General features: G+C 41.3%; 1 protein-coding gene across 1 annotated transcript in view; it reads left to right on the forward strand.

The window, feature by feature from the left end:
• Positions 1–13,812, forward strand: part of KLHL4 (kelch like family member 4) — a 36,169-nt gene extending 22,357 nt beyond the window's left edge. Inside the window, exons 5-11 of the mRNA XM_084213008.1 lie at positions 1,266–1,478; positions 2,609–2,795; positions 6,187–6,411; positions 8,253–8,415; positions 11,060–11,272; positions 12,700–12,871; positions 13,554–13,812. Coding sequence (XP_084069134.1) covers positions 1,266–1,478; positions 2,609–2,795; positions 6,187–6,411; positions 8,253–8,415; positions 11,060–11,272; positions 12,700–12,871; positions 13,554–13,613 — 1,233 coding nt within the window. The 3' untranslated portion in view covers positions 13,614–13,812. The remainder of the gene's footprint in view (positions 1–1,265; positions 1,479–2,608; positions 2,796–6,186; positions 6,412–8,252; positions 8,416–11,059; positions 11,273–12,699; positions 12,872–13,553) is intronic.
• The last annotated feature ends 278 nt before the right edge of the window (positions 13,813–14,090 follow it).

Raw genomic sequence — 14,090 nt, forward strand, 5'->3', positions numbered from 1 at the left:
TGGGGACCTTCCCCTGCGAGGTTTTGGCCACAGAGGCAGAGTATTAACAATTTCCTGCCTGGTATCTTCTCGTGCAGATAGAGCTTGTTCTGATAAACAACTTGGGCTATATTTGTGACTAGAAGTGGACTGGCCTTCCTGTCCCTGTTTCTGAATGTCACAAATATTAAAGCAGGATATACATAACAGACCAAAGTTGACATCTCCTTTAATCACTGATACTTCTGTATTTGCATCCTGGCTACACTTGAAAAGAGTTACAGAAAGTGAAGAAACTGCTGAAAACAAACAATAAAATATCAGTTAGTAAAATTTTCTTCAACTGCCCTATTTCAATCTGGTTCCTAAAGAAGATATATTAATTCTAGGTACAGAAATAGAAATTATATTTCAGATGCAGTCATGAATTCCTACATGCATCTCTTTGCAAGTAACATAACCCCCTCTCTCTCTCCAGCAAATTTCTTTTTTCCTTTGGAATTTGATAGGGAATGAGACAATATATAAATTTATTTCCTATATATTGATATCAACTCTGATATTGTTGTAACTCAAATGTACAATTTTTTTAAATGAAAATTAATTGTGTGAGAGACTCTAGGTATTTAACACATGTGGTCACTTCTGGAGTGGTGGAGTTTGATCACAGCAGTAGCTCTAAGGCTGAGAAGCCTTCACTGGGATTTATCCAACTTTGTATTGCCCAAACAGCTCTGTTAGAAAAGCGAGCTGGATTTCCATTGCTGGATTTTCTTGCCCTAAGAGCAGAGTCACACAGCCAACAGCTGGCACAGCTCGCTGCAAAAGGATTGGGAGGTTTTGGTTTATTTGGCTCAAACCCTTTGAATCTGCAACAGAAGGGACGCATTTCATTTGAGTGCCCACTTGGCACTTCTAAAATGCACATTTTCTTTTCAAATAGTATTTCTGTCAAGCCACAGTGCTAAGATCACACTGATGAACAAAAGTGCCAGTGGCAAATCCCTAAGCCAGGACAAAGACATCTCATGGTCATGTGAAGATGTGCATTATTCCTCAGTTCTGCAAGAGTAGGGTGGCAAAAAACAACCAAAATCTCCCTAAAAACATCTACCAAAAAATCCCTACCAAGATCTCCCTTAAATGGCAGAAGGACATTCAGCAGTCTTTAGAACATCCACATCACTTCCCTGAATGAAATATTCACAAAACCTACATTATCTAAGAAAAAAACTGTTTCTACCTGTGAAAATCACCAGTGCATTGAAATCTCCTTTCATTTTTAGGAGCACTTCATAGAAGTAATAAAAAACCAGGAATTTCTTTTGCTCCCAGCTAATGAAATTGCCAAGCTCTTGTCTAGCGACGACATCAACGTGCCGGACGAGGAGGCAATTTTCCAGGCCCTGATGATGTGGGTGAGGCACGACCTGCAAACCCGCCAGCAGCACCTGGGCATGCTCCTCTCCTACATCAGACTGCCCCTCCTGCCCCCCCAGGTGGGAACATGAAGGGTTAACAGGGAGCTCTGCCAGCTGGAATGCACATCTTGAGCATCCTGCAGGCAGAGAGGAGAGATTTGTGGAAAGGTTCTGGTTGGGACTGGAGATTATTGGTATTTTTTTAAATTTTAAGCTTTAAAAAATGCCAATATTTTTAAATTTTTTTTTATATAGTATATATATTTTAATTTTTAAATGATATAGTATATATATTTTAATTTTTAAAATGATATAGTATATATCTTCATTGTTTTTAAACACAGATGGAAAGAAATCCCCCGGTGCCAGTGTGATTACCAGGCTCAGAATAACCTCTAAAAAACGCCAGTCTATTCCAAAAGCCAAGTGTTCCAATGCTGGGTTGTAATAGCTCTCCTCTAACAGCACAGCAATTTAGATAACATGCAAAGATATTTCCTTAGATTTATCAAACTGCAGGAGAGATAAGCCACAATGCTTCTTTCTTTATTGCCATAAAAAGCAGACAAATACAAAAGGGCCTAAATTATTGCTGACAGTTCTGAGCTGGGGCATTACTTGTCCCTTAATTCTGAAGAGACAATTCATCCATCAAGTTCCAGAGCTGGACATTCTGTTTTACAGAAAGGTGACACTGCTGTGTCTGTGTCATGGAGGAATCTTCATATTTCCTTAAAACTGCATATAGAATATTGAGCCTGTCAGTCGGGACACTTTATGAATCTGCCTGACTGATGCTGCAAATATTCTGCCTTGAATAACATAAACAAGTACCATACACACCTTGTTTTAAATATATTTAGTATCTTCTAATACTCACAGAGATGTCCAGTATCTGTGGTAGATTTATTTACTCACATAAGGAGTTTTGTATGGAGAGTGCAGCACTACAAATTTCTGATTTGAATATTTTTCAAAAGTTAAAAGAAAGAGGTAGGAAAAAATTAATCAAAGCCTTCACACTCATAGACTTTTCCCCTCCACCTTTATACAGTTTTGCTTGCATTAAAGCAGAGTTCCCAGCAAAGCACAAGGGAGTGGTGAGCTCAAAATGAGCATTTGTAACTACAAATACTTTAATTATTCAAGTACATGCAATTTTAATGATTTTGCTGTATATCAAGATGCTTTCCCCCCCCATTTCCTAGCTCCTGGCAGATCTAGAAAACAGCCCAATGTTTGCAGATGACCTTGAGTGTCAGAAACTTCTGATGGAGGCCATGAAGTACCACCTGCTGCCAGAGAGACGCTCCATGATGCAGAGCCCTCGGACCAAGCCCAGAAAATCCACAGTGGGTGCCCTCTATGCTGTGGGAGGCATGGATGCCACTAAAGGTAAGCCCACAAGTTAAATGGATTGGCTTAATTCACTGTGTTACAGACACCCAGGGAATAGATGACATTTAGTTAAATATTTCCCATAGGAAAATGTAAATTTAGGGATGAAAAAGAAGAAAAAGCAAATTACAGAACAGAATCCCGTGTGTTAGAAGTGCTTTCTTCTTGCAAGAATCATATTTGCAAACAATACACTTATATTTAGGGGCAGGCTAAAGAAGTTTGAGTCATATGGTGATTTTTAAAATTAAACTTAATATGAATTTTTGCAAAAAATAGTTGAATTTAGAAATCTGAAGGAAAAGTAAATATTCAAAATGTTTCAGGATTTGTTTAAAATTGAACCTTGTAGTCTGTATTCTGACAAAGCAAGAAAGGTAAGATTTCAGAGAAGCAGAAAAATGACACCAAAAAGCATCACTGAACAAGGGAGAGCTCTTACCTAACGCTTATAAATCCTTATCAGAACATTTCAGGTGGAAAGATTTGTATTTTTCATGAACACAGCTTTTCTTCAGGACTTCAAACACAAGGTGTTTTTTTTTTTTCAGGTTTGTAGTCAAAAGTTAATTATTACAAATATATTCCAGTTTCTATTATTTGATTTCCACAACTGCAATCAGGTTACAGCTTTAAACATTGCACTATTCTATTTAGGAGGCAGAATATTAAATCATTTTCTGCAGGAACCTCAACTTCAAACCCACAGCTTGGAGCCAGAGAACTCTAATTAGTTTAAAGTCTAGCGACTTGCAGCACAGAATTACTTTTAGCTGTGTGAGTTCACTTTTAATAGAATCACAAAGAAGATAATCCATTTCATGGTTTACAAAAAGCTGCTGACGACTGATTTTTCCCCACATGAGAGACCTTGCAGAGTTACCTTCCTATCTCTGTGCAATCAAATCAAGTGCAGAACACACATTCATCCCCAGCACCACATGAAAACACTCATTCCTAGCACAATTTAGCAAATTGGAGTTAATCTGGTGCAATTAAGTAGATTCATTAGCGATACTGAGTATTTATGAATTATATCAGACAACCAGGTGATCTTTAAAGTATCCTCCCCTAAAATAAGAATATAATTTTCCAATCTTTTTTTCCTAGCAAAGGTTGTGCAAAGAAAGGGTTATTTCAGTCAACATCTGCACTTCCTCTTGCTGCCTCTCTTACTTCTTACCTTGGAGTGAAGCCAATTGTTTGAACTTTTGCCTTTTGATGGGTAAGAAGGACAGCACTTCTGCTCCTCCTGCTGTCCTCCACAGCTCTGACTCAGATTTGGAGCCTGGGCTGGATTGGGAGATAAAGGAGCAGCAGGAAGAGACCAGGATGCTCTGGAGGAACAGCTCTGAGAAGGGAATATCTCCCACCCCTGGCAATAACACACTGCCTGTGATGGAGACAGACACCAGGCAACTTTGCCTTTGTGCTTATCTCAGGTGGGATACCAAGACAAATCTCAAATTCCAGTGATCAAAAGAAGATCAAAGAGGTGCTTTTGGGCTGGAATGTTGAAAAATGGGAATGTGCCTAAACCACGTTAGGTTTTGTGACTTTCAAATCTTCGAGCCTCCGTAAAAATTACAGCCCACAGGGTATGGCTGAACACACTCAAACCTGACTGCATTTTCCCTGTGTTTTAGTTAGTGTGAGAGATTTCCTTTGAAGTGGAGAACTTTGGGGCACTCGTGCATTAGAATAGAATAAATGAGAAAGAATCAAAGCAAAGAGCAGCAAACAGAATAACAAGATGGAAAGAACAGGCAAAGCAACCCAGCTGCTCTGAATAAAGGGGAGAAAGCAGAATTTCTCTCTTTTATTGCAGATGGAGCTGGTAGCTTCTTTCCCAACCTATGCATGTTAAAAAAGGTATAGATAAGAGAAAGGACAGCATGAGATAAACTCTTATTTCACAGAATTTCTGGAGTACATCAGGTGATCTCTAACAGATCTCTAAACCAAATCCTACCTTTCTTTTCTGCTTTATTGCATGGCTGTTTTCCTGTTGTCAAAGTAATTTCATAGCCACAAACTGCCTGTTGTTATCTCCAGAACACCACTTGTCTGGTCTCAAATCCCAGTCAAGGAACAAGAAATCAGCTCTGTTTTCCTCATCTGGTTGCCTTTGACTGAGCTGAATTTGATCTCCAGGGTGCAGTGGCAATTCTGCCTGGGATCTTACTGAGCCGTGGCCTGGCTGTGCTCAGCAGCTCTCAGAGGAGCACTTATGGCTCCTGAGTGGTGATGGGAGCCAGGGTGTGCACAAGTGTCAGGCTGAGAGGCACAGAGCTCCTGCCTTAGGAAGGGTTTCAGTAAAATGCTACTGCAGGTGCAGTGACCTGAAAGAAATGGAAAATGTGGCTGGTGTGTTAGAGCAGCCAAGGAGCTGCTGCAGGGCTGCTGCACAGGTGAGCCTCAGGGAAGATACCTGCAGGAACCAGGTGTGCTCTCACACACAGCCCTGCCTCCTGCCTGACCACCCTAAAAGGGAAAATACCCACAGGGTTCCAGAAGATGCTTGTCCAGTTCTGCAGACAGATCCACGGAGTCTGGTTTTAATATCACTAATGCTTCAGGCACAAACGTGGTTAAAGGGTAGGTTGTTCCCACAAACCCCCTATTCTCATAGTATTTAAGCAACAAATTTAACTCACCTCCAAAATTTGCAGTGCTACAAAAATTGCCATATTGTAAATCCTCGGGCACCCCTGACGAAGGCAGGAATGATGAGGAGGACTCCACGTTCTCAGAGGGCCAATTTATTACTTTATTATACTATATTATATTAAAGAATACTATACTATACTATACTATACTATACTATACTATACTATACTATACTATACTATACTATACTAAAGAATATAGAAAAGGTACAACTGAATGTTAAAGTGATAATAATGAAAATTCGTGACTCTCTCCAGAGCCCTGACACAGCTTGGCCCTGACTGGCCAAAGAGTGAAAACAACTCAGAGCAGATTGCAATGAAACAATCACCTGTGGGTGAACAATCTCCAAACACATTCCACACCAGCTCAACACAGGAGAAGCAAATGAGATAAGAGTTGTTCTCCTTTTCTGTGAGGCCTCCCTCGCTGCCTTTCAGCTTCCCAGGAGAAAAACCCTGGGTGAAGGAATTTTTTCAGAGAATGTGAATGGCACACTGCCACAGTTTAATTCTCCATTTCTTGCCACCAGTATATTCTCCTAGACTTGTCAACCATGCATGCAATTAATGCAGCTTTCTCACTGGGTTCACGAGAGCTGAAGTCCACAGCACAACATCACACGCAAAATTTCAATATTTTGTAACTTACTCACGTTTTGAGCTGGCTGCTGGTGGCTGGGCGCCGCTCCCTGCACGGCTGTCTCTGTTTGTCACAGGCACCACCACAATTGAGAAATACGACCTGAGGACCAACAGCTGGATCCAGATTGGGACCATGAACGGGCGGCGGCTGCAGTTTGGGGTGGCGGTGATTGACAACAAGCTCTACATCGTGGGGGGCAGGGACGGGCTCAAAACCTCCAACATCGTCGAGTGCTTCAACCCCGTCACCAAGGCCTGGACCGTGATGCCCCCCATGTCCACGCACAGGCACGGCCTGGGTAAGAGGGGCTCTGCCTCTGCAGACCTCCCAGCACACACAGAGGGGTTTGATCCACTCCAGCGCTGCTGAGAAAATTTCTCACAGCATGCAGAGACACGCAGGAATATCTGTAGAGGATGCTCTTCAAAGAGGGATTTGCCCATTGCCTTGATTTGATGATTTTATTAGTATCCACCCAACTGGCGTTCCGGAGTTAATTTTGCTGGTAGGAAATTCCAAAGTATAAACTATAGTGAAAAGAATCAACTTTTCACGTGATTTAATGGTCAAGGGATGCATTTACAATACAGTAACAACCCGATTTTATTATTTTTTAAAATAAATTTTGAATTAAGCCCAGAGGTATCAACCACCTCTCTAACTCAGATCAGGGCATCACCCACACTGAAGAAAACAGTGCATGGAAATAAGCACAACTTCACCAGCTCTAATGAAGTTTTACAAAGCTCTGCTGTGGCTTAGTATCTATGTTTTTGTTGTTTTTTTTACTGCAAAATAATCCTTAATATTATCCACAATGAAGGAATAATATGAATATGAAATCTAGAATTTATTTCCAGAATGATAAAAATAAGGCTAAGTTTACAGATGAGTAGACTGCAACAGAGGGAAGATGATGATTTCTGAATTTATATATCCCAGGCCTTATGAAAAGGCCAGCTTCTCTTAAGTCACAGAAACAGGCATTGCTTGAAATCATCAGTAAGTTCAAATGTCATGGAATATTTTTATTTTTATGGATGATAGAGGAAGATTGAGCTAGAATTATTTGGCAAACCATTGTGGCCCATGCTACCTTCTCCACTGCTTGACAGAGAAAGGGTCGTGGAGGGTTCTTACAGCTAGAGCACAAAATTTATGAAACCAAATACTTGTAGGTGGCAAAGGGGAAGAAGACCAAACAGATGAAATAATTAGCATTGAAATCTTTATAATTCCTGACTGCAGGGGCATAATTCTCCCCCAACAAGTAGGTCACAGCCATAAATTGGAGTGCCCAAAGTTTGGCTTCAGTCTGTGCCTGGTTTGCAAAGCTGCCTCACACTTACAGTCCCCATCACCTCCAGGGAGATTCTGTGCAGTTGGTGCTTTTGAAGAAATCAGGCCACGTATATTTAGGCCTGAAAGACAGATTTAGAAAACTTTTAAGCAGCTGGATTGAAGCATTTTGCCTCACCTAACAAAGGGAGCAAAGAGCAGCAGCAGCTCCCAAAGGGAAGGCACCAAAGCCCTTCTCTGGAGAAGCACAATGGGCCAGGCTTTGTCCAGCCTGAGCTTTGCAGTGAGAGCCAAGCTGGCTCTCCTGTGCCCCAAGGGCAGCAGATGGGAGCCAGTCTTCTCCAAGAGGCATTAAAATGTTTGGTGCTTTAGCTGGTAAGGACAGCCAGCTTCCCACCCACCCTGGCTTTGTGCTGGCAGCACTACAGAGCTTCAGCTGGCTCTGAATTAGGAGAGGTTGTTGGTTTGGGCATATTTTTCATTGCCTGACTCGAGTTTTGCCTTTTTGTAGGAGAACAACATCGTTCCCCAGTTAGGGGCTCAAATTTGTTTCAGAGCAAGGTCACCAGAAGAGAAAGAGATAAAAGTCCAAGAAGAGAACACCAGAACTAAAGCAGCTTTCCTCTAATCTTTTGGCAAAAGATAATGGTTATTTAGAAGAGCACTGTATGTGAAGTGCTTGTTTATCTCTATTTATTCCTCAAAATGAAAAGGCAGCTTTCAGATCATTTAATACCAGCCGAAATTGCTTATCTGCATATAGGGAATTAGCGCACGAAACGAATTCGCCACTGGTCGCTGAAACCAGGAGATAATTTGTCCCTAATTCTGTCTCTCAAGGAGTGGCAATGCTTGAAGGACCAATGTATGCAGTTGGTGGCCACGATGGCTGGAGCTACCTGAACACGGTGGAGCGCTGGGACCCGCAGGCGCGGCAGTGGAATTACGTGGCCAGCATGTCCACCCCGAGGAGCACCGTGGGGGTGGCAGCCCTCAACAGCAAGTATGGAACAGGAAAACCCCTCTCTGGGATTTCATTTGCTTCCTTCCCTGCAAATGCAGCTCCTTGAATTTTATTTTCAGGCTTTTGGTTATTAATGACCTCGAGGAAACAAAGAGAAAGATGCAATGCGTAGAAATGAGAAAGGAAAGCCTTTCCTCTGCTCTGTGCTGAATTGGTTGCAGGCTTGCAGTCAGGTTTTAAAAATATTTCAGCCCTTTTAAATGATAGCAATGTGAAAATGTTATTACATGCACATCAGGACTTTACCTAGAATATAACATATGGGGATATAAAATCAGCTACTTAAAACCATATTCCAAGTTTATGTTTACACTTTAAAATCATTGTGTCTGAATAGACTTAATGTGTACAGAAACAAAGTCTTTTCTTTGTCATACAAATTCACAGCCAATTTTTAAAAAGATGTATTGTGTTTAATGAAAAGAAGATGAGTTTTTTTATTAGGTATGGAATAAACAGCCTCTTATGAATCTTATCCTATCCAGATTTGCTCTGCCCTCCATCGCTTGCTTAAATACACAAAATCAAGTGTTAATATAACATTCTGCTAAGATACTAAAGCCACTCAAGCCTTTTTACATGGGAACAGACAACTGTGGATCTTACAAAAACCTTGTAAAAAGCCTCAGGTTATGGAGAATACAGTTTGAGCCAACATTTCTTATTTAACCCTGTTAAATGAGCTCTTAGCAGTCTGCAGGGGCTGGGAACACTCAGGTACATACAGACAACTGCATTTACCTGGAACCTTTGCCACTGGCTTCCCTGATCTCTTTGTAAATTCCCAAAAAAGAGAAGGACAAAAAGCAGAAACGGAAATGTCAGCAAAGGGATATTTGTAAATGCAAGCTGGGGGTTTGCATTCATATTGCAGGCAGGATTAAAGTTGTAGCTCAGAAGCCCAGGAGAGGCAGAAGTGCCTCTCCAGGTCCCTGCTGTACCTCAGAGGAAATGTTCTCAGCAGAAACTCCACCAGAAACTCCTCCTGGTGCCTTCCACAGCAACAACATGCAGGAAACCACTTTGTCAAAGAGGAAATCAGCCCGATCCTGACTCTGTTCTCAATCATTGCTGATACAAACTGTCTCCAGCAGGGCTTAAATCATGTCTGTTAGTCTGGTGATGTAATTTCTGGCATCCCAGGAGATCAAATGTCCATCACTCAGTGCTACTGCTGCGCTCCAACCAAGAGAATGCTTCTCCTTTTCCTGTTTCCCTAAACCACACCATATTTTTTCCTGTTTAACCCCACCAGAAAAGCCTTTGCATATCTGTGGAGCAGCACTTCTGGACCAATAAATGGTCCATTGAAAACATCAGTCAGTAATGCTATATTTGGTCTTTTCCTTAGAGAATGGGAAACGCCATCGTGTTTGTAGACATGTTGTGGAAAACAAAGGATCCCAACCAATCACTTTGTATATACAGAGATTTCCTTGCCCTGTGAAAGCTGTGTAAACAAGCAGGCTGTATCAATGGCATGATGTGAAAAGAAAATAATTCAAAGCTTCAAGTTTTGTATGGATCAGACAACAAACTGCACAACCAAACTCAGTTTTATCAAGTGAACAAACATCAGGAGAGAGACAGCTGGGGATTTTTTATTATTCTAATGGTGAATGGAAGAATCTTCTAGTTCAAATATGCACCAGAGAAGTCTGTAAGCTTTTTAAGTCTCTGGAATAAAACAGGCACTTCTAAAGGAAAATTCAGCTGATCTGGTTTACTCTGGGCAAGTTCCACGTTTCCCTAGGTCTCTAATAAGATGCACTAAATAAATTCAATTTCATGGCAGAAAACAATAACAAAGGTCTGAAAGGGAGCAGAAAAACCAGCACACTCAACACTTGGACACATCTTCAATTACATTCCATCCTAGTCCAGCAGCATCCAAGTCAGCTTGAGACCAGAAACAAGTTCAGGCTTTGGAAAATTCATGGACAAAAAGCCACAGCCCTCTGACAGTTTTAGTGCAGATTACTGCAATTTATTCCTAAAAGTTGCCCCAATGTTTTTTAACAGGGATTGCCACAATTTATTTCTAAAAGTTGCTCTGACATCAGCTGTTTAAATCTCTGTTTGCATAATGCCTTTGGGCTGAACAGACAAGATGACACAAGGTGGTCCTTTCTGTCCAGCAGATTTTCTTAAATACAGACTCAGAGGAAAATATGTTTACTATGTGTTTTATATATGTTTTTGATATCTATTCAAGTTATTAAAGTTAACTGCACAGGAAAAACTTTTAGTGTGATAATATGTCAAAATCTGTAACCCTGTCCCAGGGAATGCCACCATATGTTGCAAACATATGCAGCATCTTTCAGTTCAGCTCTTTCTATTGGCTCACATTTAGAGAACCTGACTTGAAATTTTTAAGCTTAATTTTCATAAGTGGCTGCTTGAACATTTCCACTGTAAGTGAAGAACGTAACTTCATCTACCATGGCTTTCTGTTAGACGGCAAACATCTAACATGCTTGCCTTTGAGCAAAGGAAGTGCCAGAGCGCAGCCAGTAATGACAATTTTAAAGAGTTCTGAATGAAGTCAGCCAGATAAAATTCTTATTTGTGGGAGAATAAAGGCTGAAATTGTTTTCCTGCTTGTGGGTTGCTGTCCCAGGCTGTACGCTGTCGGTGGGCGAGACGGGAGCTCCTGCCTGAAATCCATGGAGTGTTTTGATCCTCACACAAACAAGTGGAGCCTGTGTGCCTCCATGTCCAAGAGGAGGGGTGGCGTTGGTGTGGCCACCTACAACGGGTTTCTGTACGCCGTGGGAGGCCACGACGCTCCTGCCTCCAACCACTGCTCCCGCCTGTCCGACTGCGTGGAGAGGTAGGAAATTATTTTGATTTTTTTTTTTCCTTTTCTGTCTACATTCCGGGAAGGGATTCTAGAATACATTCTCTCCACAGTTGGAATCTTGTGTTTTTAAGACACATCCCACATTTTTGAAATAATATTTTGAGCGGGAATGACTGATTTCCAATACTTTTGTGATAACAGAAGAATCAAACCTCAGCAGCAAATTCCTTCCTTCTGCCTGAGCTACCCAAGAGCCAGGAAAAAGGAACTGAAGTACTGAGACAAGTTAAACACGTGACCTTGCTATTTCTCAAATGCCAGAACTCAGGTTTAGGCTGCTTGTGCCATGTGCTGTAGGAATGAAATACTTTTCAGTTGTTCTTCTGGTAATTTGACTGACACTGATAAAAGTAGCAGAAATATAAGAAATATCACAAAGTCTTGTCATTTGGGGAAAAGAAAGGAAAACTGAGCAGGTGTTAAACCCCGTTGTGAGCAACAACAGCCAAATTCTGTTCCCAGTTTCATGGGGTAAAGCAGGAATTTCCTGCAATTCACTGCAATTTATATTGGAATAAATCAGAACTAAAATTAATATTAATGTAAGATGCTGCCACGCATTTCTTGTGAGAAACTTAGAGCTACTACAAAAGATATTTAACTTCTTTTGTAGTAAACTTCTCTGAAAACATTAATTCTGATAATAAACAGAAAACCAAAAGCTTTATGGAGGAAGAAAATGAGAAAATATTGAAATTAACTTTGCTGAGTCAACTGGTGGCCCAAGCTATCATACCCTCAGGTCACATTTGTGTTTAAACTGTATTGATGTCTTAATGTAATTGAAATGAAGAGACTGTAATCAAAAAGTGAAACCAGGAGCATTTTCTGTGTGCTTGAAGGCCCCTCTAGTGGCTAAACCAAAAACTGAATTGTGGCATCACATTCTCTGAAAAAATCCCTTCGCCCAGGATTTTCCTCCTGGGAAGCTGAGAGGCCTCAGAAAAAAAGGAAAACAATTCTTATCTCATTTGCTTCTCCTGTGTGGAATGTGTTTGGAGGCTGTTAACCCACAGGGGATTGTCTCATTGGATTCTGCTGTGAGTTGTTTTGAGTCTTTGGCCAACTGGGGCCAAGCTGTGCAGAGACTCTGGAAAGAGTCAGGAGCTTTCATCATTATCTTTTTAGCATTCAGTAAGCATCCTTTCTGTATTCTTTAGTACAGTTTAGTGCAGTATTCTTTAAATATTATAGTATAATGAAGTAATAAATTGAACATGGAGTCAGATGCATCATTCCTGGCTTCACCGGGGCACTCCCAGCAAATACAGTATTGAATAACATCTCAGTTATTCAGAAAAGCAACACAGGACAAAACACGCAAATATCAGCACTTTAAAGCTGAAACCTGTCTCCACCACGCACTTTTCTGAATATTTGATCCCCACACTTGCTAGGTATGACCCCAAAACCGATGCTTGGACCACGGTGGCCCCTCTGAGCGTGCCGCGGGACGCGGTGGGGATCTGTCCCCTGGGCGACCGGCTCTACGCCGTGGGGGGCTACGACGGCCACTCCTACCTGGACACCGTGGAGTCCTACGATGCTCAGAACAACGAGTGGACAGAGGTAAGTGGGAACCCAGGGGGTGCTTCAGAAAGGGCAGGGGCTCTTCCTGCAGCTAGGAATGATTCTGTCCAAATAGCCACGGAATTGTCGGCGGTTTGGGGAAAAGCGACACGGATGTAGGTAGGACTGCATAATACTGGAGGTGGGCTTCAATAAAATGTCAGTTCCCTCTTCTGTAAAATAACCACGTAAAGCTTTTCACACTGAGGGGTGGAGGAAATGCATGGGCAAGGGAACCAGCTTAGACAAATCACTTTGGGATTTAAGTAGTCAAGTTCAGTGTTGGTAGATCTGGAGTGTTTGTCAGCCATGCCCTCTTCTGGAGGCACCTCCAGACTTTTATATTTATGGCCCTCCCCACTGAGACCAAGAGGAAATCCCTGCACTGCCAGGATCCTTTTGCAGCCACACAGTCCCTGGTTTTGGAGCACTGGATGTAAAGGCCTTTGAACACGTCAGGGGGACAGCCCCAGGCTAAACACTTGTAACTGAATTTTGCCAAAAAGCCCAAACTGTGTCTTCGCACCTTAGTTAAACCTAATTTTTTTAGCATTACATCAGTTTGAATAAACAAATTGCTTTCCTATTAAACTGAAAGTAATTTCTTGTCCTATCTATAGGGTGCTACTAAAAATGTTTCCTCCTTTTTCTTTTTCTTTTCCTTTTTCCCTTTCCTTTCTAGGAAGTTCCTGTCAACATTGGCAGGGCTGGAGCATGTGTGGTTGTTGTGAAGTTGCCCTGAGGACTGTAAATTATCATGAAACTGAACTGAGTGGAGTCTCAGAAGTCAAGAAACATTTCCAGGACAGTACAGACTGCACACACCTCAGCAGCCCTCCCTTACAGACAATATTTATCCCTGAGCCATCTCACCATTACAGCACAGAAGTGTCTTCCTGCTATCTCAAAAATCAGAAAACTTTGCAGAAGTGAATTACTTTGTTATGCCTAATATGTAAAATCCAGTAAAATTGTTTAAATGTTTGAATGGTCCAGGTTTGTTACAAAATTGTATTTGTTATTTATAAACTGCAGCAGTGAGCGATGTGTATAAGATTTTAAAAACTTTTTTCCTTTCTATGTTGTCAGGAATGCTAAAGTTTATAAAAAAAGCTTTTATATTTTAAGTACATGAAAATGACTATGAAACACCTCCAACAGGGAACTGCACAAAAAGAAATATTTACTCCTCAGTATTACTGTCAACAGAATATTCTTT

The sequence above is a fragment of the Fringilla coelebs genome (genome assembly GCF_963513975.1).
Source record: "Fringilla coelebs genome assembly, chromosome: 11".
Taxonomy (NCBI): domain Eukaryota; kingdom Metazoa; phylum Chordata; class Aves; order Passeriformes; family Fringillidae; genus Fringilla; species Fringilla coelebs.